The 21936-nt window shown below is 36.8% G+C and overlaps 1 protein-coding gene across 5 annotated transcripts in view; it reads right to left on the bottom strand.

Annotated features, from left to right (window-relative positions):
• csgalnact1 (chondroitin sulfate N-acetylgalactosaminyltransferase 1) overlaps positions 1 to 21936 on the bottom strand; it is a 158986-nt gene that overhangs the window by 61098 nt on the left and 75952 nt on the right. For all 5 annotated transcript variants that reach the window (XM_002933993.5, XM_031904159.1, XM_012955058.3 and 2 more), the window contains one exon: positions 1937 to 2849. In XM_002933993.5, coding sequence (XP_002934039.1) covers positions 1937 to 2567 — 631 coding nt within the window. In that variant the 5' untranslated portion in view covers positions 2568 to 2849. The remainder of the gene's footprint in view (positions 1 to 1936; positions 2850 to 21936) is intronic.

Raw genomic sequence — 21936 nt, 5'->3', positions numbered from 1 at the left:
TATAAGAATACAAGTTTGTACAAGTTGATCCAGGTCCGATTGCCATCTTGGAGTCAGGAAGGAATTTTTTCCCCCTCTGTAGGAAGTTAGAGAGGCTTCAGATGGGGTTTTTTGCCTTCCTCTGGATCAACTAGCAGTTAGGCAGGTTATATATAGGCATTATGGTTGAACCTGATGGACCCATGTCTTTTTTCAACCTAAATTACTATGTTACAAGCTATGTATGATTATATAGTAGTATGGTATAATGAGCAATCCTAATTGAAAATGTTGGACTGACTTCTATAGGTTACAGGACTAGGGCAAACATGTTACTATGTATGACCAGTTATGAACCTATGGCCCTTAAAATGTAAGATATTTAAGAATGTAGAAATCTACATCTACTTTTGTGAAAGTAATTACAGCATTTTTGATAATGACGTTATTGGATGAATAGTTTGATTAGTGCAAAGCATAATTTAACTACAATTGTGATTACCCAGAGCCTGATAATATTAATTAAAAGCAAAATAAAGTATGCTCTTCACTATAAAAGTGTCAATAAACAGTATATCAATGAAAAGGTGGAAGAGGGCTAGCTATGCTCCATTTGCAGATTTGATAGTGTTCTTTTTCTTATACCTTAACAAACCACTTATATTTTAAATATTTTATATGTTAACAAACCACTCCATAATACAGTATACTACAGAGATGAGGAGCTTCTATATTGCTTAAGTGTTATGTGTTGTTTAGTTAATAATGGCATCTCTTAAATGGACAAATACTGTACATACAGTTTGCATTTGCTTACATTTTCTGTAGGTGCTCAGTAAAATATATTAGCATAGGACATTCATGTAAGTATGATCAGCCATACCCATTGTTTTCTTAAACAAAGCCAAACAAGACAATTATTTTCTCAATCCATATATGTATGTATCCTCAAAGATGTTTACACATTTTGCTACATGAATGAAAAATGACACACAGTATCTACAGTACAGATTTCAGTGGATATTACCATAAATATTGGGGGCTCATTTACTAAAAATTAAAAATTTTTGTTTTTGGACACTGAGTTTTTTGTTTTTCTTTTAAATTTGATCAATGATTTATTAATATTCATGATAATTTGTAAGTTGATCATACAAAGATTTCGAGAATTTATTACTCCAAAAATAAATTTTAAGAATATGGCAGGAAATCCTAAAAAAAAAAATGGAGAATTTTAAACGCATGTTCATTTCCTTTAATCTCACTTTTTTCCCCAAACAGGAAGCGCTCCAGTGGCCATTTTAGAAGCACTGACGCTCATTCTTGGAAAACAATTATGTGTTTAAGTTTCACTTGAAACTGTGGGAAATAGAAAACAATGATGGGATTAACTTCCCTTGAAACTATGTGAAATACAAAGCAATAATGCATTTAACTTCCCCTTGAAAATGTATCAAGAACAGGCTGCCAATAGTTCTTTGCAGCTTAAACCTGGCGTGCTTTTTGTCAGTCTAAAGAAGTCACATAAAGTTTTATAAATCTTGAACAGTCGTAGGTTTTACAAAAAAATCTTGAATTTTTCGAGAAATTGGTCAGAATTATCTTATTATATTTTTGAGAAAAAAAGAAAGCATTGTATAATGTCAAAAAACACATACATAAATCTCACTGAAAAGAAAAAAACTGAACTTTTCTCACAAAAAATGTTAGTAAATGGAAACAGACTTTACTTGTGGTGCAGTTTTCTGATAACAGGAACACCAACCTAGGGTATTGTAATTACTGGGGGGTGCCTTACATTTGACATGGTTAATGGAACAAAAGTAGTTTCATAGTATTTATGGAAATATCCACTGAAAATGCAAATTTTCCATCTCCTTTAACAATTTAAAGATGGTCCCAAGTCATTTAAATGACCATTTAATTAATACAAGTGACAAGCATGACAGCTTCTTACCTTCAATGAAGTCAGCAGATGTATAAACTTTCCTATGGGAAATGCCACCTTCTTCAGGACTATTTAGTGCATCCAGTGCTACATCTACAGTCTCTGCAAGTTCATCTCTCTTGTCCTTCCTGACAGGCTTTTCCTCTGGGTGCCGTGTAAGGCCTGTTTCTAGCTGGTATACTTTTTGTAAAGTGAAACTATCAAATGGAATAGCAGCATACTCTGTTGGAACTTTAACGCCGTTGTGTACTTCAGCCTTGTTAACCTGTGAGTGCAAAAAGTCTATCAGGTCATTTTGGGCCTTCTCAGGGCTTCCATGATCGAAGGCTACACCTACAGTATCACTGTAGGGACCCTGAACAGTTTTTAACTGCTCACTGCGTTGTTGAAGTTCATCCTTTAGCTGGGCAATTTGCTTTTTTAGGCTTGTTATGTAATTTCGATGTTCTTCTTCTCGTTCCTGCAGGACAGCATGGTAGCCTTCTTTTCCTGTAGGGCTATTGGCTCGCGTCAATGAAAGCTGTTCATCCTCAGACCTAGGAGTGCATGCTAGCATGTATAAAACCGACACAACACAACACAAACAGACTAGTAGGATTCCAACACGAGAAATCCAGCTCAGTAATCCTCGTCGCAACATTCTTGTAGTCAGTGCTGAAATTCCAACCTGCTTATCATGTTAAAAAGAACATGTCGCAAAGAAATTCAAAGTTCAATCATTTTACCATGAAATAAATGTTATTTACATAATGTCTGGTTAAATAACATTTTTCAAGAATATGTCTTCTTTGTTAAGCAATTTCCAGTGTAATAATGGATGGATGTAATGCTGCTTCTGAAACTTCCGTTCAGGATCATTATAGTTTTGAAAGAGTTTCTGGTTATTTAGTCTTATTTTCGAACTTTCATCCAGCACAGTGACCTAGAAAATAAAATATAGTAGACATTAAATTATGTTTCTTTACAGTTTTTACTCTCCAAACAATAAAATGTGTTCTTCATGCAAAGCTAATTTTCTAATCCAATGCTATATAAGCTACTGTATATTATGCTTTCAGCTCTTTATATACTCAAACTGGAATACATGTGCTATAGATAAGACCGAACATTCTGACCACAGGGAACTATCCGCCTATCCTATCTATAAGTAGGCAATTAATTTTAATATCTCTAAATATATTCTGTAAACTATATAGACATATGTTACTTTGCTTCTATAGCTATATTTGTATTTATTAAAATGAGGGGGGAAACACCAGAACTGATTTATATACCATTTACAAACAGGGCCCCAGTAGCTGAAATTATATGCACCTTGAATAGTTAGCCTTGGAGATGCTTGCTAGGCAATGAGTTACGACAAAGCTATATCCCACATTTCCAAAAGTTTGTTGGAGCACTCCAAAGCAAATCAAAGAATAATGAATTTGTAAATGAATTAAAAAACTGCTACAAACACACAAAACATGGACTAATCAATTTATGTTAATTTATTCTATATCAGTGGTTCTTAACCTTCCTAATGCCACAACCGTTTAATACAGTTCCTCATGTTGTGGTGACCCACAACCATAAAATTATTCTTAAAGAGAGAGACAATAAAGGCTGAGATGCCTAGTGGGTGAGTTTTTAGCCTATAGGGTATTCCATGAGCATGGACATTTTTTTGGAGCTGTACTGTGTTTCCCCCTCATAATTCTTGATGTTTAACATACAAATTAGGAGAGACTATTTACTTGAAATGCTTTTTGGATTTGCAAAGTTAAAAAAGCTTAGTTCACAATTCATGCACTGTGTTCAGAATTTTCTATATTCTGCACAGCAGAAAGTTAAGAGTACAGAGAGATTTGCTGCAGCAAGAACCAATACATGGGTGTTTTACTTAGGATCCGAACTACAGTTCACACAACACATCAATTTTTAGATTAACAATATATGTCAGAAACAGCTGAAGGGACCTATTCTACATCTACGAAATTGGATAGACTAGAATGCAAGAACACAATGTACTTAAACACAATACAAAAAAGAAATGTATTCTTAAACTTAATGCTCAATACTGAAATTTAAAACTGTTTTTAAACTGAATGTGTTTGACACAGCAGTTGATCACATTCATTTCTATGAGTTGTTAGTACAGTTTAGTAGCCACACTTACCCCTATCAAAAATTCTCAATGCCAGGGTTTTAGTGATTCTGATAAACAGGAAAGCAAAATTTAATTCTAAATCAACCTCCAAAAATGTCATCTAAAGGTTGAATTAAAGGGAATTTCCATCCAAAAACCTTTCTTTCCAGTATTAGTAAAAATGTTCAATAGTTTTTAGCTTATTTGTAAATATTATTGACACTGAAAGCAATTTTTGTGTATAGCATAAGGCAATTCTCCTTTGGGTCTATTAATCAGCTTGCTTTTGCTACAATGTTTCATGAGTCAGATCGGATAAGGATTGCCTTAGATGCCCTTTACCTTTTTTTTGTACATTATGCACAAAGCTGTTATTAGGTAAATTTGCCCTATAAGTTACCTTTTTTAGTGAATAATATGTTTCTTTTCTGGACCATATTTCCCCCTAACTACTGCTTTCTATTAGCTTGGACAGTAATCATTAAGAAAACATATAACTAAAAATAAAGCCTTTGCTTTTCTGCCTGATGACAATCAATGCATTGCAGCTACCGCTTGATTGAATTTAGCGGATGAATCAATTCCACTGCATTTTTGACAGTCAATTATTAGAGGAGGAGAGGAGGCAGGAGAATATAATTTTGTTTTACTTTTACAACGGTTTACTCTTTTTTCAGTTTACACTAACAATAGCAGCAGTTGTCATATTGACATTAATAACCCCTGCCCCCAGTTGTCTATATTGATATACATTTTAAATTATAATAATCTCAGCTCGGTTGTCATTTTCAGGTTTGTTATATGTAACCTCTCTGTACAATGCTATCCATTAGTAGAGCAAAGTTGAAAGCATTTTATGTTCCTTAACAGAAAATGCAAAAACACATCAAAAATGGGCTGATATATTTAAGCTAACACTTGAGACATGAGTAATGTCTTATAATATATACTTTTGGCTTCAAAAAGTCTATCCTTACTTTGTCATCCATTCTGTAGACTATGCTTTATTGTGTCATAAATGTTACTACAGTTCTTCCATTTCATTTGCTCCCCTTCCCCACTGCTCTCCATGCATATTACTGAATCACACCACCTTCTAGTATGCTGCATACTGTTCCCTTGATTGTTTGATGACCCTTGTATCTACAGTAACACTCTATGCTTTGCAGATGGAGATCCTGACTTTATATAATTATTGGCTGCTAAAACAATGGTGCAAACGGCAGCTCTGCTATAGTGAGTGGAAATGCAAAGTTTACTATTTCTGTTATTTTTGTGATACAAAAGAATAATAAAGTAAATGCATTTCACCAATAACAATCATTATGGAAACAATGACACACTACCAATTATCTGTACATATCTTTATACAAACAATGTCACACAATGCATGCTGCATTCCAACTGCATTTGGCACTTCCATGCGCCTGTGTGAGTACGGCCCCAAAAGGAAGAATGGAGGTGCGTTTGTTCCTTCACACAATGAAATGCATTAGTAATTGTGTTCTGTGTACAAGAGTTAGAATCAACACGGCTGCTTGCTATACGTTTGCGTGTACAAGTATAAATACATGCAAAGGAGGATAAATTGTGCGTAAATTGGGGAATTTATATTAGTAACTTCAAAAAAATGTTTTATTAATGTAACATTTTCTGTGCTCTTTTGAGTTGCTGACAAAGCACAGTAGTAATCTGCTTTCAACATGCCCTTTTTGATTAGGGCAAATTCCTTTTAAGCATTACAGCACAACTGCCTGCACCCTACAATGAAATCAACTGTAAAGTAAAAAAATCATATAAAATATAGTTTCTCCTTAAGTGACCTTTCCTTCCACTTCATCTCCCTCCCCTGTTATGATTATTAAACACCAGAGGAAAATGAAAACAATATTTAACAGTTAATCACTAAAATAACAGGAACCAATATGTATATAGCTGCAGCTGGCAGAAGTAACATTGGTAGAATTTTAATAAAGCCTAGAGAAAACCTTTAGAAAAAGCAGTAGCTGTGCAAACAATGAAGATATCAATAATACCTTTAAAGAAAACATTTCCCAGAAATGTCAGTTTTGGGGGCAGGGAGGCTCTCTTAAATGAGAAGGAAAGTTAAAAACTAAGAAAGCTTTATCAGAAAGATCTATGTAAACACAGCCATAAGCACTCACAGAAACGCTGCACTGAGTCCTCTCAAAAGAAACACAGGATTTTTTGTCTCCTTTTTGTAAACATGTTCTTCAGTATCTGATTTCCGCTCTCAGAAAAATCCTTCATTCCAGGCACCAGAGTCTCTGCAGCTCTCTCCCTTCTCCTGCTCCCTCCTCCCATAAGAATTCATAAATCTCACTCCCTACCCCCCTTAAGAATGTGTTATCTGAGCTACAAGCCTCTACACCTACAGCAGGAAGCTATGAAGACCAAGTTGAAATGGCAGCTGCAATCTTAAACAAACAGAGAAAGCTTCTAGGGCTGTTTACTCAGGTATGGCAGTGCTTTCTGCAGAATAAATAAAGTGTTCTAGGTGGCACTAATGTGCGAATCTATTGGAAGTCAAATGCCAAAATGACTTTCCTTCACCTTTAAGAACTGAAGAAGCCATTTGCATAAGTGGTGAAAAGTTTTAAAGAATACTGAAAAAATCCAGTGCTTTAGACTTATTTTTTACTAGATACTGTTATATTAGACTTTATACATTTATATGTTGTGTGTGCGTGAGTGTCTTTATTCTCCCATTTAAAACAAAAAGTTATAATGTAGCAGAAATAAGCTCACCTCCGATTCCCACAAAGCATTGTGCAAATTGGAGTCTTAGCTGGAGGACAGCCAACTAGCAACACATAAGAAATAGACAGAATGGACCGAGACAAACATACTGGTTTTGATAGTGATTACATTTACAAATAAAAAAATGTGTGTAGAAATGCATAATGTTTAATTTTTATTCATTTTTTTGTATTATTATTATTTGAATGGACATGGACCTTATATAAGAAGGTTTTTTTCACAGATTTTAATGAACAATTAGCTCTCCATACTTTCCAGGAATTTGTTTGCAAGTGGATGCCCGTGTAAAAAATCTTAATGCTCTACATTGCTGGGTCATGCTATGAATGATCACAATGCTATGTCACCTTCATGATTTATTTATGAAGTGAGGACATGAAGGGCTCCCTTTACTACCATATAACTAAGAATCTAACAAGGCATGCTAGCATTGGCCTTAGCAACAAATATTGTCAGTATGTAATTTAGTTTTATGGAAACATTACGATAAAAATAAACTGAATGCTTATGCCCTGTATTCTGAGATCAATTTTTCCTTGACAACAAATGTAATCAAAGCTTAAATATACCATCAAATAAGGGTTTGGAACATTTACTCTAAAACGCAAAATGTATTTACAATTTAAAACACAAACAGCTTAATAGATGACTATGTTCTTGCTTTACTTATATTTTGCATACCTATTCTTCATTGAACAAAATCTTCATATTTCTATGGATAAAAAAAATGCAGTATTTTGACAGTAAGGACTTTAGAAAATAAATAAACCACTTACACTAGTCTAGGAATTCAGCCCCCACATTATTAAATTGACTGTAAAAGCCCAACAGCATGACATAATCTATCAAACATGTTACAAGTATAATTTATACAGTCTTTTGCATTCGATGATTGGTGAAATATAAGGTGATACTGAATACAACTATAGAGATGCAGACACAGTTAAAACCAGTTTTAAAGGAAACCTTCTTAAGCAATTAGAGATTACTTACTGTTATAGCTCATGCAAACACTTGGTACTTTGCTCTCCTATTTAATGTACAAGAGGAAAATCTAGTACAAGAAGAAAACTTGCTTGTCTAATGTTTAAAGGAGAAAGAAAGGTAAAAACTAAAGTAAGCCTTATCCAATCAGCTTTATCCAATTTAGCCAATCAGCAGGAACCTTCCTCATGGTCTTACAAACTGAGCATTCACACCGGTCTTGCTCTTGGTGCAGGAGTGAGGCATTATGGGAGCTTTCTTTACACAGCTCAGCGTTTTTTCTTCCTGTTTGGCTTCTGATCATCTGAACAGGAGAAATATGGGGAGACTTAAGGACACTATTGAGACAACTGTGTATGCCTGCAGCTTGAGAATAACTCTTTATTAGCCTTTCCTTCTCCTTTAAGAAAAACAACTGCCACACAAAAAGCATTCTACTGTCACCTAGCACCAGAAATGTACATTTTTTTCTAACTTATAATTCATATACAAGGCCTACAAGACAAGCAGCATCCTTATAGGCCACCCTTAATTTTGGAATAAGAATATTTTATGTAGATGCTTTGTCCTACTGTGCTCTCCCAGAGATGTACTGTGTGGTTTTAAAAAATATCAATATAGTTTGATGAGCTATATAAATATATGTATTATTCTCTGACCTCAGTGCCCAAGGTTATGACTTTTGTATACATGTTTGCGGCCCTCTGTAGCCAGAATGGAGTTGCAGAACTCCAGTGGACTTTTTAAAAGATAAGCCCCTTTTTTAATGTAGCATTCAACACTGAGCCCCCTATACTGCCTGGACCCTGCAGCCAGTAGCAGGTAGTTTACCTTTGTTATCTTTTAAAAGATACAAGGAAAAAACTCAGTTGTGGTTAGGTACTGGCCTGTTGAGTTCACATTCCATGTAAGTAGTTAGCTATACTGTAGGGCAGGGGGCTCAAACTCAATTTACCTGGGGGCCGCAGGAGGCAAAGTCAGGATGAGGCTGGGCCGCATAAGGGATTTCACATAAAAAAGTCGGGAGCTGCTGATTGCGGAAATGACGTTATGCCATCACAACAGTTATTATGGGAAGACGTAAGGAGCTAATTGTGCACACAGAACGTCTTCCCATAATAACTGTTGTGATGGCATAACGTCATTTCCGCAATCAGCAGTTCCCGCCCGCCGTGCCTTGCATTATCCCTTGAATCGCAATAAAAATCGCGATCCATTCATTCGGCGTTGGTGCGGGCCACAAAATATTGTACCGAGGGCCGCAAATGGCCCGCGGGCCGCGAGTTTGAGACCCCTGCTGTAGGGTGTGTTGCCTCTGAGGAAGCCATAGTGGAGAAATTCACAAGACATGAAGTAACTCTACAACACAGGAATGGACACCAAAAAATGCAATCTGTCCCTCCACCCCACACAGCTTATCCAGCAGGCAATATTGAGTGACTCATTTCCTTTTCAAAACACTCCAAAAGGCCTTGTGACTTAGATAAAAGTTAACATTATTGGTGTCTTTTCTCATTTTATGGCAGTCATTGGTATGACTCATTTATGCCTGGATATAGAAAACCTCTCCTGTGACCTTTTTTTTTTCTTGGCGTTAAAAGAGTACTGCACAAGGGTGCTTTAGTGATGGCAAAGTACTGCACTAGTGTTCTTTGATTTCTGTTGCCTTAGGGAGAAATAAAATTACAAAAGTGCTTGGTGAGGGCCTAGGAACAGGTAAAACTCTGTTTCCCCATTTAATTCAGCCAGTTAACAAACTAAGATATCTTGTGTGATGTAGCCACACAAACACTGATCTGATCAATCTGATTGTACAGGAAGCTGAGGGGTTTCATGACCGTTAATACTTTAGGTCAAACACTGCCCTATACACTTGCCTACTACATGGCATATGACCTGTCATCTGGAGTGACTGCATAATGCTCTGTAGAAACAAATTACCAAACCAAATTTCCACTATGTACTCTGTGTCCCTTATCCTGATTTTTTAGCTTTCATACAGCATCATTCTTTTTGGACCCAGCAAAATGTATTTAGTACTAATGTTCATTAATAACATTGAGATTTATACAGCATGTTGTTCAAGATTTTTTTACTTCATGTACATAATGACCTTATGCACATAAAACATTTAGCATATATTGGAGTTAATAATCATTCACCTAAGTACTTAATGCCAGTTCCAAATTATGCATTAGGAATAAAGACCCCTTTGCACTAAAGAAGAACTAAATCTTAACCAAAAGAACTAGGACAGAAATGTTGTACATTATGTTTTTGGCTTCTGTACCAGCCAAAGGCCACTGCACCCCTTTAACAGTGAAGATCTGTGCCTTCAAAAATGCCCCCAGTAACTCACCATCTTCTTATCTGCTAATTAGCACATACCATGTGCTGCTGTTACTTACCTGAACTTGGGGACTGACTCATGATATACAGTAAATATAAAATATAATTGCCACAGTATAAGGCTAATTAGTAAATAATGCAGATTCTCATTACATGACAATTTGCTCTGAATTTAGTAATCTAAAAATGCTACTAAATGCCAGAAAATACCCTGCCACAGACAATGCCGAGAATTGCCTCTGGTAAAAAAACACATAGAGACAATTATCAGTAAATGATCAGCAGTGTCTTTTTTTTTTTAGCAGTGAAAAGTAGCTGCTCGTAGTAGCTCTGCTTATAGGGTTTTAGTTTAAATTGCTGTCAATTGTTTTGTTAATTAGTGAACGTAACCATTACTTTCGGAAAACTACTGTTCTGAAAATTACCATTCCCCTGAAAACTGGAGGATGCATCACTCTAGGGCCAACAGATACTTGAAAAAATCCCACTGCAAAGACCATGTTGTGTTGCCAAAAGCTCACGAACCACAATGTTCTTTAAGTACCGCCTACCGCACAGACTAATGCGATGTTTAGTGCGTTTAACGCTTCATATATGTTTGTGAATCATGCGTTAGTATTATTTCTATGCCAGAATTACCACAATGCGAGGTAAATAACGCATTGCCATAGTGTGTTTTTTTGCGCATGCGATATGTGTCTTAATGCATGCGAAATGACTTTGATGAATTGGGACTTAATTATCGCATGCTTTTTAACGCAAAAAAAGCATGCAATAAGCGACCTTTAGTGAATTGGCCCCTATGTGTTTTCCTATTGTCTCATCCAGGACTTAATCATGATAATAAAGTCAGTGCCCTTTCATTTACAGATGCTATAAGATTCATAAACCAGACAACAGTTCTGAATATTGATACCAAAAATTATATATACATTTAAATATAATGTTCTGTTACAGTTTTGTTCATTCAGAAGCAATTCTATAGTTTATATTAATAAGCTGCTGTGAAACCGGGAGGTTGTCCCTAGTTCTAGCTCCTGGAGGATCTTCCTATTGCTCCCTTCCCAGGTGGGATGCCTCCCCCTTCCCCCACTGTATGTCACTGTGGCACAATAATGTGAATGAAACCTAAAGTATATAAAATAGAATATTTGTTGCCAAGTAATTGTTTATTTGTGGTTGCTTAATCATTAAATACAAATTTTAAATGACTAAACAATATTTTCACTTTTTAATGTTACTGGCTTTTTAAGGGCCTAAAGTAAACCAGTCAATATTCCTGGCTCAAAAACTGCCCTGCCAGAACAACAGTTATTTAGTTAAATTAATATTGGATTGTGTTTGGAATAGGCTAGGTGTATGGGTGCATCTCGGTCTGCTTCCACCTTCTTAACCCCTCGTAAATTGTTGACTAATTTTAAGAGCTCAATTTGTCTCAAGGTTGAAATGGCATTGCCAATTTATCTAGCAGACTGACCACATTTACATTACATCACTGAAGAGGGATTATAGTAAAACAATTATGTTATACGAAGACATGCCTCCCAACTGTCCCGATTTTAACGGGGCACCCCACAGTCCCGGATTCTCACTGAAAAGTCCCTCAATTCCCTTTGATCTCCTGCACCGAATGCTAAAAAAGATACACATTTAATTAAAAAGTAGCTTTTGGCAGAGAGCCCAGAAATCTTAAACTTCATCTGCACTTAGATAAATTGTTTCTCAGAATGAATGAAATAAGTACCTTTTGGCAGAGAGCCCAGAAAGTTAACAAGCTACAACTGCACTTAGATACAATTGTAACTAATAAGCTAAACAGGTCTCTTGGGGGAACCGAGGCTTGCAGCTTAAAGGGCAATTTCACCTGCATTAGCTAAACTGTAACAACACATAAAAGAAGATCCCAAAACCTTAAATGTGTTCAAGCTTTAAATAACTGGCCAAATTTAGTAAAATGGGAGTGGCATTTAAGGGGTGTGGTCGCAAAAAACAGGCATGGTCAAACAAATACGCCTTGCACATTTCTTTTTGTCCTTCTTCGCATTTTTCAAATGTTGGGAGGTACTGTATGTAAAGAAGTCCCTTCAGAAGGCTTGGTGCCGCAAAGCTTTTTTGGAGGCCTTATCTGGATTAGGGGACCTCTAGTTTAAGGTCCCTTCATAAAATAATTAAAAGTTTTAAGCATTTTTTAAGAATGTTTTCTGATGTTAGGGAATTTGTTTTGTTCATGCACAGAATTTGTTTGTAATTTTACATTTCCTGTAAGTCTAAAATCAACAAATTATGTAAAACTTTAAAACTTTAAGTGACTGAGCACTTTGACCATGCTGTGTCATGTGCTGCCAGCCTAGATCAAAGTGAAAACTGGTAATGCATACCAGCAATTTTATATTATAACTTATAGGGTTAAAATAACAATATCTAAATGTAAACATGAATAAACATGCTATAACCTTTTTATTAAAATTATTTTTTTTCTGCTTCTGCAGCTGCAAAGGCTTTAGGCAGAGGCACCTTTTATCCCCTGCCCAGCTTACCTAGTGCCAGGCCTTACTGGAAAAGAATGTGCAAGATGATGTGGCAGTCTACTGGCTTAGCTCAGAATGTTAGGATAGGCTCCTTGCCAATAAGTATCAAGCAGCCTGAAATCAAGAAAAATCTTGCAGATGAGAACACATACTAACAAAATCTTTCTGCAATATATTTTATCAGTAATATACATTATATCATACTGAAATAAAGTAGACGAATGGTTGTATAATAGTATGCACTGTATATATGTGCAACCAAATACATTCATTGTTTAAATTTAAAACTTGCTGGATGCCCTTAAAAAATAATAATAGTCAGGGTCGGACTGCCCCAGGAGCTCCATACCCCGCGCAGGGGCCCCTGCCACCCCTGGGTTTCGTTCTCCATCAGAGTAATGGTAAACAGAAGTTTTGCAGCTTTTTGTCACCCCAGCAATTTATTGCTTCAATGGAGGGGGACAAACTGCTTCACCCGCCCACCCCTGCCATTCAAAGTGAATATGAAGCACAGCAATCATAGCTTATGCTTTTCAGTGACAAATGCTTATTTTTTGAAAATTCAGGCACATACATTTTAGATACATGCCTATTACTATATTGCTGTGTTTCCAATTCACTTCCAATATCCCTGTGTCTCACTCAATTAAGTTGGCAACAGCTTTGTTTCGCTGCCGGAATTTCACCAATAGAAAAAATTCCATGTGTAACACTAGTCTTAAGTAATTTGCAATAGGCTCTGTTAACGGATTACTTTTGTTATAAACAGATTTAGATAGGGTAAATAGTTATAGTGCACCAATATAAAGAAAAACTGTAAACTCATCTCCTTTCTTACCTAATTTTTTTCTTAATAATATTTCAAAAAGAATATGTTAGAAAGAAAACTTTACACCAGGAGAATAAATGCTGGTTTAAACAAGTCACTCCTACTGTTTGTACCTGACATCAGTTGGGCCTTCACGTCACAATTTATACTACTTCTGAAAGTTGCCATAAACGAACTTACCTTCATTGTATTTGATTTGTGGATGGATAATACACAAAAGGCTATACACGGGGAAATTCGTTTGCTGGGGCTCGAAATTCTAATGGCCAAATCTATAGCAGGTGAACATGAGCTGTTACTCCTCAAACATTTTTCATCTACTAATATAACATTCACTCACTGTCAAGGTGCACTGGAGATGGCATTTTGCAACCATCTGTGTTCTGATGAACATATTCATGCCCATTTTGTTGGGCAGTATTGTTAAAACCACCATACCCATGCCATGCCCAACCAAACCTGGACATGTATAGACATCTTATGACATAGTAGTTATATTAAAATATAAGGAAATAATTTTTTTTTTTAAAAAACATAAGGAAAAATATAAACACGAAAAAAAGTGATAGCTTCCCTTTATCTAATATATGAAAATCATCTGCAAATTTTCTTTTAACCATAGTGTCTAGTCTATAACTTCAATTCAAGGTTCTCTCCATCTATGGACTCAAATATATCTCGTAATGCTGTCACTTTAATATAATATACATAAATTATTTAAATGGCCTCTGGTTAGTGTTGTGTACAAAGTCTTAATGAGAACAATCAGTGCATAAGATTGTAAGCTCATATTATAACTGATGACATCACTAAGCATAATTTATAAGCGTATAATTTACCAAGAGCAATCCATATCCTGTAATTTATATGTTTATAAAGATTCTCATCTATAGTGAATCCACTAATAAGTGATAATTTACGGCATCCAAACATATTGTTATTTACAAAACTGTCAGACATAAAACCCTGGCATAATGGGGAAAATGATGAATGCTGTAAAAGAAATTGTCAGAACCTGGACTATATGATAACCAAGGCATTTCTGTGTTGAGCCACTGGCTTTTGAAGCTTACTGTTTCTAGTAGGGATAAGCAAGCTTTTTCAGCTGGTACAGTGTTGCAGCTAAATTTGCAGTTTCCCCAGAGTCTAATTTTCTTCATGAATCCACTCTAGAAGCCATGCTGATAAAAAAAAAAAAGTCTGTTGCGCCAGGAAAAAATACAGATATCTATCTAAGGAGTTGTCCAGGAGCAGTGTTTGAAACAAATTAGCAGCATGGGAGCCTTTTATTCTACAAGAACAGCTGTAGCATAGTGGAATGGTAGGGCAGTGTACACGCCATTGCAAAGCTAAAAACTCCTTATTCTGCTGCTATTTCTGGTTCTAACCTTGGCCTGTTTTTTGGACTTGGCTAAAATGTTCCCCCCTCTAATTCCTCCTCACCTGTGTGCCCCAAAAAATTATTTTGTGTGGGCATTTTTGTGTGTGCATTTTTAAAAAGTACTTGTGTCAGAATAAATGCAAAATGTTGAGCTTTCTTTGTCTGCCTCCAAATTCATGTGTAAGCACAAGCACATACCTTAGAGGGAACATTGCTTGGCTACCAGTTGGTTGAAGTTTGCCCAGAGTTTGGCCTACGTTTTGGACTTTTCTTGGTTGCAGCCTGCCCAGACCTGAGCCTTTTACTTGGACTCTGCTTTGACTGATGCCTGCCAAGACCAAATTCTGTTTATTAGACTCTCTTAGTTCACTTTAATCAATAATGCACAGGCCGCTTCAGCAAACTATTAATGGAACCATCTACCAATGTCATCCAGCATATGGGCTCTAGTCTAGCTACATCCGATCAGTTAACCATATGGATACATAGCAGATTCTTTTGTACTTTGTCCACATAAGTAAGTGAGCCTCAGTGATATACTGTATTAAGAGAGTAAGCAATTAGTCTTAATTTTTACATGGTTTCTTTTTAAAAACTATTTTTAATTGTTTATCTTTCTTGTTAGACTCTATCCTGATCATTTTACCGACTGCCTAACACATGTCTAATAAAGAATCTTGCCAAAGCTAAAGAATTTTTGGAGTGGGTTTGTATATGTCTGGAGCAAGGCAAACCCATAGATATTTTAAATTATAAAGTTTCCAGTTTTAGGTAATATATTAAACTGACAATTTTAATGCATTAGGCTTACACGTGGCCATACACGTGGTGATCTGACGATGTTTCGTGCAACCATCAGTCGCACGAAACATCGTCAGATCCGCCACACACCATTCAGGGCTGAATCGGCAGGTAAGGAGGTAGAAACAATAGGATTTCTACCTCCTTCTGCTGATTCAGCGCTGAAGGGAGATTTTGGTCAGGCGCCTTCTATGGCGCCCGATCAAAATTTTCAAACTGGTCCGACCGGCAAGTCGGCAGATATCAGCAGCTTCCTGCGATATCGGTCGAATCGCTGACATACCATACACGCACCAAATATTGTACGAAACGAGGTTTTGTACGATATTATCGGTGCGTGTATGGCCACCTTAAGAATTTGAAACATGGCTTCTTTTAAACTTGTCATACAGCAGCTGTGTTGCTTGTGACTTAGGAGCCATAACATGTGGTTGTGGCCCTCCTCCATTAAGCAAACAACAGTGGTATCCAGGCAAATGATAGTGCTGTGATTACCCAGCACCCCATGGTAGGGCTCTACACATCACTCCAGCAAAGAAAGATCAGGAGGTCCACAACAGTGAAACTAGGAATGAAAGCTGCAAGAAAGAATTCTATATGAAGTTGCATAGTGCTACTGGCACTGGGTGGTGAAACACAAAAACTATGACATAATATTAAAAGAAGCTATGTTTTAATATACTGTATCTTTGTATGAAAAAAATGTTTTGTGGGTCCTTTCCCATGGGGACCATGTACCTGTTTTCATGTTAACACATTTAAACCTTGTTAAACAAGCATAAGCATAGTAAATTGCTGGAGGCTAGTACTTTGTTTGCTTGGAGTTTGTTTCCAAATTAAACTTTCCCTGCCAAAATGTTCCCCTTCGTATTGTACTTGTACAAACCATTTGCTATTTTACTGTGGATAATGTATTTAGTTATTAAATTTAAAACAATGAAGGTCAAAGTTTCTGACTAAAAACTTGCTTGGCAGCCCCTCAATGGCTGCCACTGCTACACTGCTATAAGCACATTCAATTAAAGTAGACTAGGCAGGTTTATCAAAATGTGAGTTTAGAGCTTAATACATAAAAACTCACCCACATTCTATTCGTTCCTATGGGATTTTAGATATACATTTATCAATCGGTGAAAGTTCACCATTTGATAAACATGCATCTAAAAATACAAAGGAATGGCCCCAGTCTGTGCGGCTCTCTCCTCTCTCCTTTCTCCTGCTCCCCCCTTCCATTAGAATGCATAAAAAAATCCTTTCATTTGCTTCTTCCCTAAATATTATTAGACCAATTATAGAAGATTACAATATGGCTCTTTTCTTCTTTGCCGAGGATGGTTTCATTAGAGTTATTCCCTGACACCTAAATGCTTGAAAAGGGTAAGAATCATCCCCCTATGCTTCTCTAGAATGCATTTACTTCACTTCCAAAAAGGTAATGTCTTGTGCTGGCCATGCAACTCCAGATTTGGTTGGGGCCTATTTTGACAACATCTCTCAACCATCTGGCTACTTATATCTCCTACAGGTGTGGAATCCATCTTACAAGACAACATTATTACAGTCAGAAAATGCAACCTGCTGTTGCCTAGTCTCTGTGGTTGGAAGGAACATTGACAGATGCTTAAAGGAACAGTAACACCAAAAAATTAAAGAGCTTTAAAGTAATAAAAATATAATGCACTGTTGCCCTGCACTGGTAAAACTGGTGTGTTTGCTACAGTAACACTACTATAATTTATATAATAAGCTGCTGTGTAGCCACGGGGGCAGCCATTCAAGCTGGAAAAAAGGAGAAAAGGCACAGGTTACATAGCAGATAACAGATAAGTTCTGTAGAATACAATAGTGTTTTATCTGTTATCTGCTATGTGCCTGTGCCTTTTCTCCTTTGAATGGCTGCCTCCATGGCTACATAGCAGCTTATTTATATAAATTATAATAGACTTTCTGAAGTAAACACACAACTTTTACCAGTGCAGGGCAGCAGCACATTATATTTTAGTTACTTTTATACACTTTAATTTTTTGGTGTTACTGTTCCTTTAAGTAAGAGAAGCAGCCATTGCCTCTCATTTCTGCTCAGATCATTGTGGATGGCCACATTACACAATATCAAACTATCTTGCCCTTATTATAGCTGCCCTGTGTATGGCCACCTTTATACTAATGTCACACTAGGATGTTGTATATGTTGTCACCACAACTGTTGCAGATAAGAGGTCTCATTGTGAACAAATGAAATCATCTAACACGGCAAACCTGCATAACTGACAAAGCAAATTGCACTTTAATTTTATTCAGTTTTATCAATTGTCCCCAGTAAAAAAAAAATATACAATAGTTGACAAAGCTTTTGTCTTTTTTTGGGGTATGTTTTTCAAAGAGTTACTACTCAATATTTATTTGTTAATCCCCAGTATATAATGCAAGGGTGCTGAATATGAATTTTACCCTCTTTTTTATGTATAATATGAACGCAAGATCTTTGCGTCATACAGGAATGCTTAAGTGAATCTCATAGGCTCAGGTTGTTTCTGATGATGTGTCACTCTCCTATTGGTATTTTTTGACTTGCTGCTTTCTTATTGGTTCTTTTGAATTTCCACATAGCTATATAAAAGGGTGCAAAGTTTATTTGCCTTAATAAAGCCCTGATTTAAGGGGGCGAAACATGCGTTGGTGCTTTTTATTTTCAGTTAGGCAGGGCTTTCTGTTATTTTTGTGTCTTGTTATCCTGGGGGAATTTGGATGATGGGAGATTTGGCTGATCAATCCTAATTTTCACCACAGAGACTCACTACTGGTTAGTGTTTTATTGGGATTTGTAATTTACACAGCTATATTTGGTGTTGTGATACACTGATTGGGTGTTATGATACAATTATCGTATACCATTACCACAGAGACTCATTATTGGTGAGCATGGTATTAGGATTTAGTATCTTATTACTCAGATGTAATGACATACATTCCTATATGGACTATATAGACTCACATGAGTGTTTTGGTATGGTATGCTATGCAATTTAGTAATTGGGAATGTATTGATTCAGTCCAATACTAGTTGTGCCAGCTATAAGGGGGTCCCTCTTCTTTGCACAATACTCATGAATAGGTGAGCCCTACCTACTGATAGTTTTAGTATATTTTAATATATTTTTTTTGTTTTAGAACTTGTATATACATTTTTTCACTTTTCATTTTATTTATTTTCTGATTAAAAGCTGTGTTTTAATTTAAGAACTATGCCTTAGATGAGTATGAAGGGAAGGAATAATACTTTCTGGCCACGCTTTATGAACACTATGAATTTTACTGGCCACGCTTTATGAACACTATGAATTTTACTATGAATTTTACCCAACAGAAAGCTTGATACTGATGATCCTTCTGGCTGAATGATGTAAAATAATTGCCCTTATGCTGGGGGCATGCATTAAGCAAACGTCAAGCATGCGTCTTTAAAGGGCATATACCATGTCATATATTAACCAAAAACTGACCATAGTTTAACTCTGATATTTATGTAAAATGAATTATCCATTTTAAAGTTTAAAGGGATATGATTATTGTGTTTCTAAATGTTTATGTAATCCAAAAAATTAAACAATAATTAGCCCCCATGTGTGTTCTGAACTGCAGCCATGTATGGGATTCAACTGACCTACAAACACCTATCTGTCAGCATCTATCATGGATTGGGGTGAGCACAGACTATACACAGGCCAGTTATTGAATATTGTAGCTCTGTAGCTACATGCTACCATGAACATATCAATAAATAATGGGCTCCCTTTGGCAATTAAAAGGTTTAAGTCTGGAAGCAGGAATAAAGCCAGTGCTGTGATTACTGCCAGCACCAAGGAGGGCTTCAGAGTTGAAGTTACCCTGCAGTAGTCATTCTTGTGTGGACAAACTGCCCCAAAAGTAACAAACACTTAAGTGCCCAACTGCATTCACTGAAGGCTTTTGGGAGGCACACTCTTACTTAATCACCAGGCCCCTGTTTTCAGCCAACTGACTAAGTAATTCATTATTATGTGGCCTATCAGGTTTCTGTAGCAGGGTAGCTTATCTATTTTTCAGATAATCAAAAAACACAGAAGTATAGGTACTGAGATTTCTGTGGCTTGGTAGTCAAAGAAAGTACCACACAGAGGGGCATATTTATTATAGTGTGAAAGCCAACCATGAGATCTTTGCTTTTGTTTTATAACGTATATGTAACTGTCACCTATATTTTTGCTGATTGCTTACACACTACAATAAATATGCCTTTTTAATAATGTCAGTCATTATAAAGTGACTTCCTTGACAGCAGTGCTATGAGAGGTAAGCCAGGGTTTCCACATTACATGTAAGCATATGTGTCTTAAAACCACCCCCTAACGCAACTCTTTTAAAATCTATTAGACAGAAGGCTACGTATGAACTTTTTTGCTGTGTGCTGCTATTTTGTCTGGCAAGTAAGTATTTCAAATAACAATTTGATGCTTCTGGAGAACCCTGCAGTGGGATTCAAAACAGAATAATGCACACATGTCCTGAAGCAAAAAGGTCTGGAGCTAAAGACAGAAACGATGGCAGATGTTACTGCTGTCCCTTGCTGCTTCTCAACAGATTTCTATGTCACAGAGATGCTCATTTTTTATTTTATAGCTCTCTCTTGCCTACTGAGAATAAATTACGAAGGAAGGAATAAGATAGCCGTAAAATTGAACTGAAAAACCATATACAAAGGCAATTTTGTCGAGAAAGCTTTTATTTACTGGAACAATTTAAGGAAAATAATAAGATAGGTTTATAGAATATTTTTATTGTCAAGAAAGTTTATGGGAGGAGGTTTGAGATGAGTCATTGGGTGAATTACAGGACCGTTTCTAGTATCAGCCATTTACATGTATATACAGTGGAGGAAATAATTATTTGACCCCTCACTGATTTTGTAAGTTTGTCCAATGACAAAGAAATGAAAAGTCTCAGAACAGTATCATTTCAATGGTAGGTTTATTTTAACAGTGGCAGATAGCACATCAAAAGGAAAATCAAAAAAATAACTTTAAATAAAAGATAGCAACTGATTTGCATTTCATTGAGTGAAATAAGTTTTTGAACCCCTACCAACCATTAAGAGTTCTGGCTCCCACAGAGTGGTTAGACACTTCTACTCAATTAATCAACCTCATTAAGGACACCTGTCTTAACTAGTCACCTGTATAAAAGACACCTGTCCACAGAATCAATCAATCAAGCAGACTCCAAACTCTCCAACATGGGAAAGACCAAAGAGCTGTCCAAGGATGTCAGAGACAAAATTGTAGACCTGCACAAGGCTGGAATGGGCTACAAAACCATTAGCAAGAAGCTGGGAGAGAAGGTGACAACTGTTGGTGCGATTGTTCGAAAATGGAAGGAGCACAAAATGACCATCAATCGACCTCGCTCTGGGGCTCCACGCAAGATCTCACCTCGTGGGGTGTCAATGATTCTGAGAAAGGTGAAAAAGCATCCTAGAACTACACGGGAGGAGTTAGTTAATGACCTCAAATTAGCAGGGACCACAGTCACCAAGAAAACCATTGGAAACACATTACACCGAAATGGATTAAAATCCTGCAGGGCTCGCAAGGTCCCCCCTGCTCAAGAAGGCACATGTGCAGGCCCGTCTGAAGTTTGCCAATGAACACCTGAATGATTCTGTGAGTGACTGGGAGAAGGTGCTGTGGTCTGATGAGACCAAAATAGAGCTCTTTGGCATTAACTCAACTCGCTGTGTTTGGAGGAAGAAAAATGCTGCCTATGACCCCCAAAACACCGTCCCCACCGTCAAGCATGGGGGTGGAAACATTTTGCTTTGGGGGTGTTTTTCTGCTAAGGGCACAGGACAACTTATTCGCATTTCACAGTATCGTGAAATCCTGAACGACAACCTCCTTCCCTCTGCCAGGAAACTGAAAATGGGTCGTGGATGGGTGTTCCAGCACGACAATGACCCAAAACATACAGCAAAGGCAACAAAGGAGTGGCTCAAGAAGAAGCACATTAAGGTCATGGAGTGGCCTAGTCAGTCTCCGGACCTTAATCCAATAGAAAACCTATGGAGGGAGCTCAAGCTCAGAGTTGCACAGAGACAGCCTCGAAACCTTAGGGATTTAGAGATGATCTGCAAAGAGGAGTGGACCAACATTCCTCCTAAAATGTGCGCAAACTTGGTCATCAATTACAAGA

This window comes from Xenopus tropicalis, chromosome 1, assembly GCF_000004195.4.
Source record: "Xenopus tropicalis strain Nigerian chromosome 1, UCB_Xtro_10.0, whole genome shotgun sequence".
NCBI classification, from domain to species: domain Eukaryota; kingdom Metazoa; phylum Chordata; class Amphibia; order Anura; family Pipidae; genus Xenopus; species Xenopus tropicalis.
Note: the sequence above shows the minus strand (reverse complement) of the source record. Positions and strands in the feature narration are given on the sequence as shown.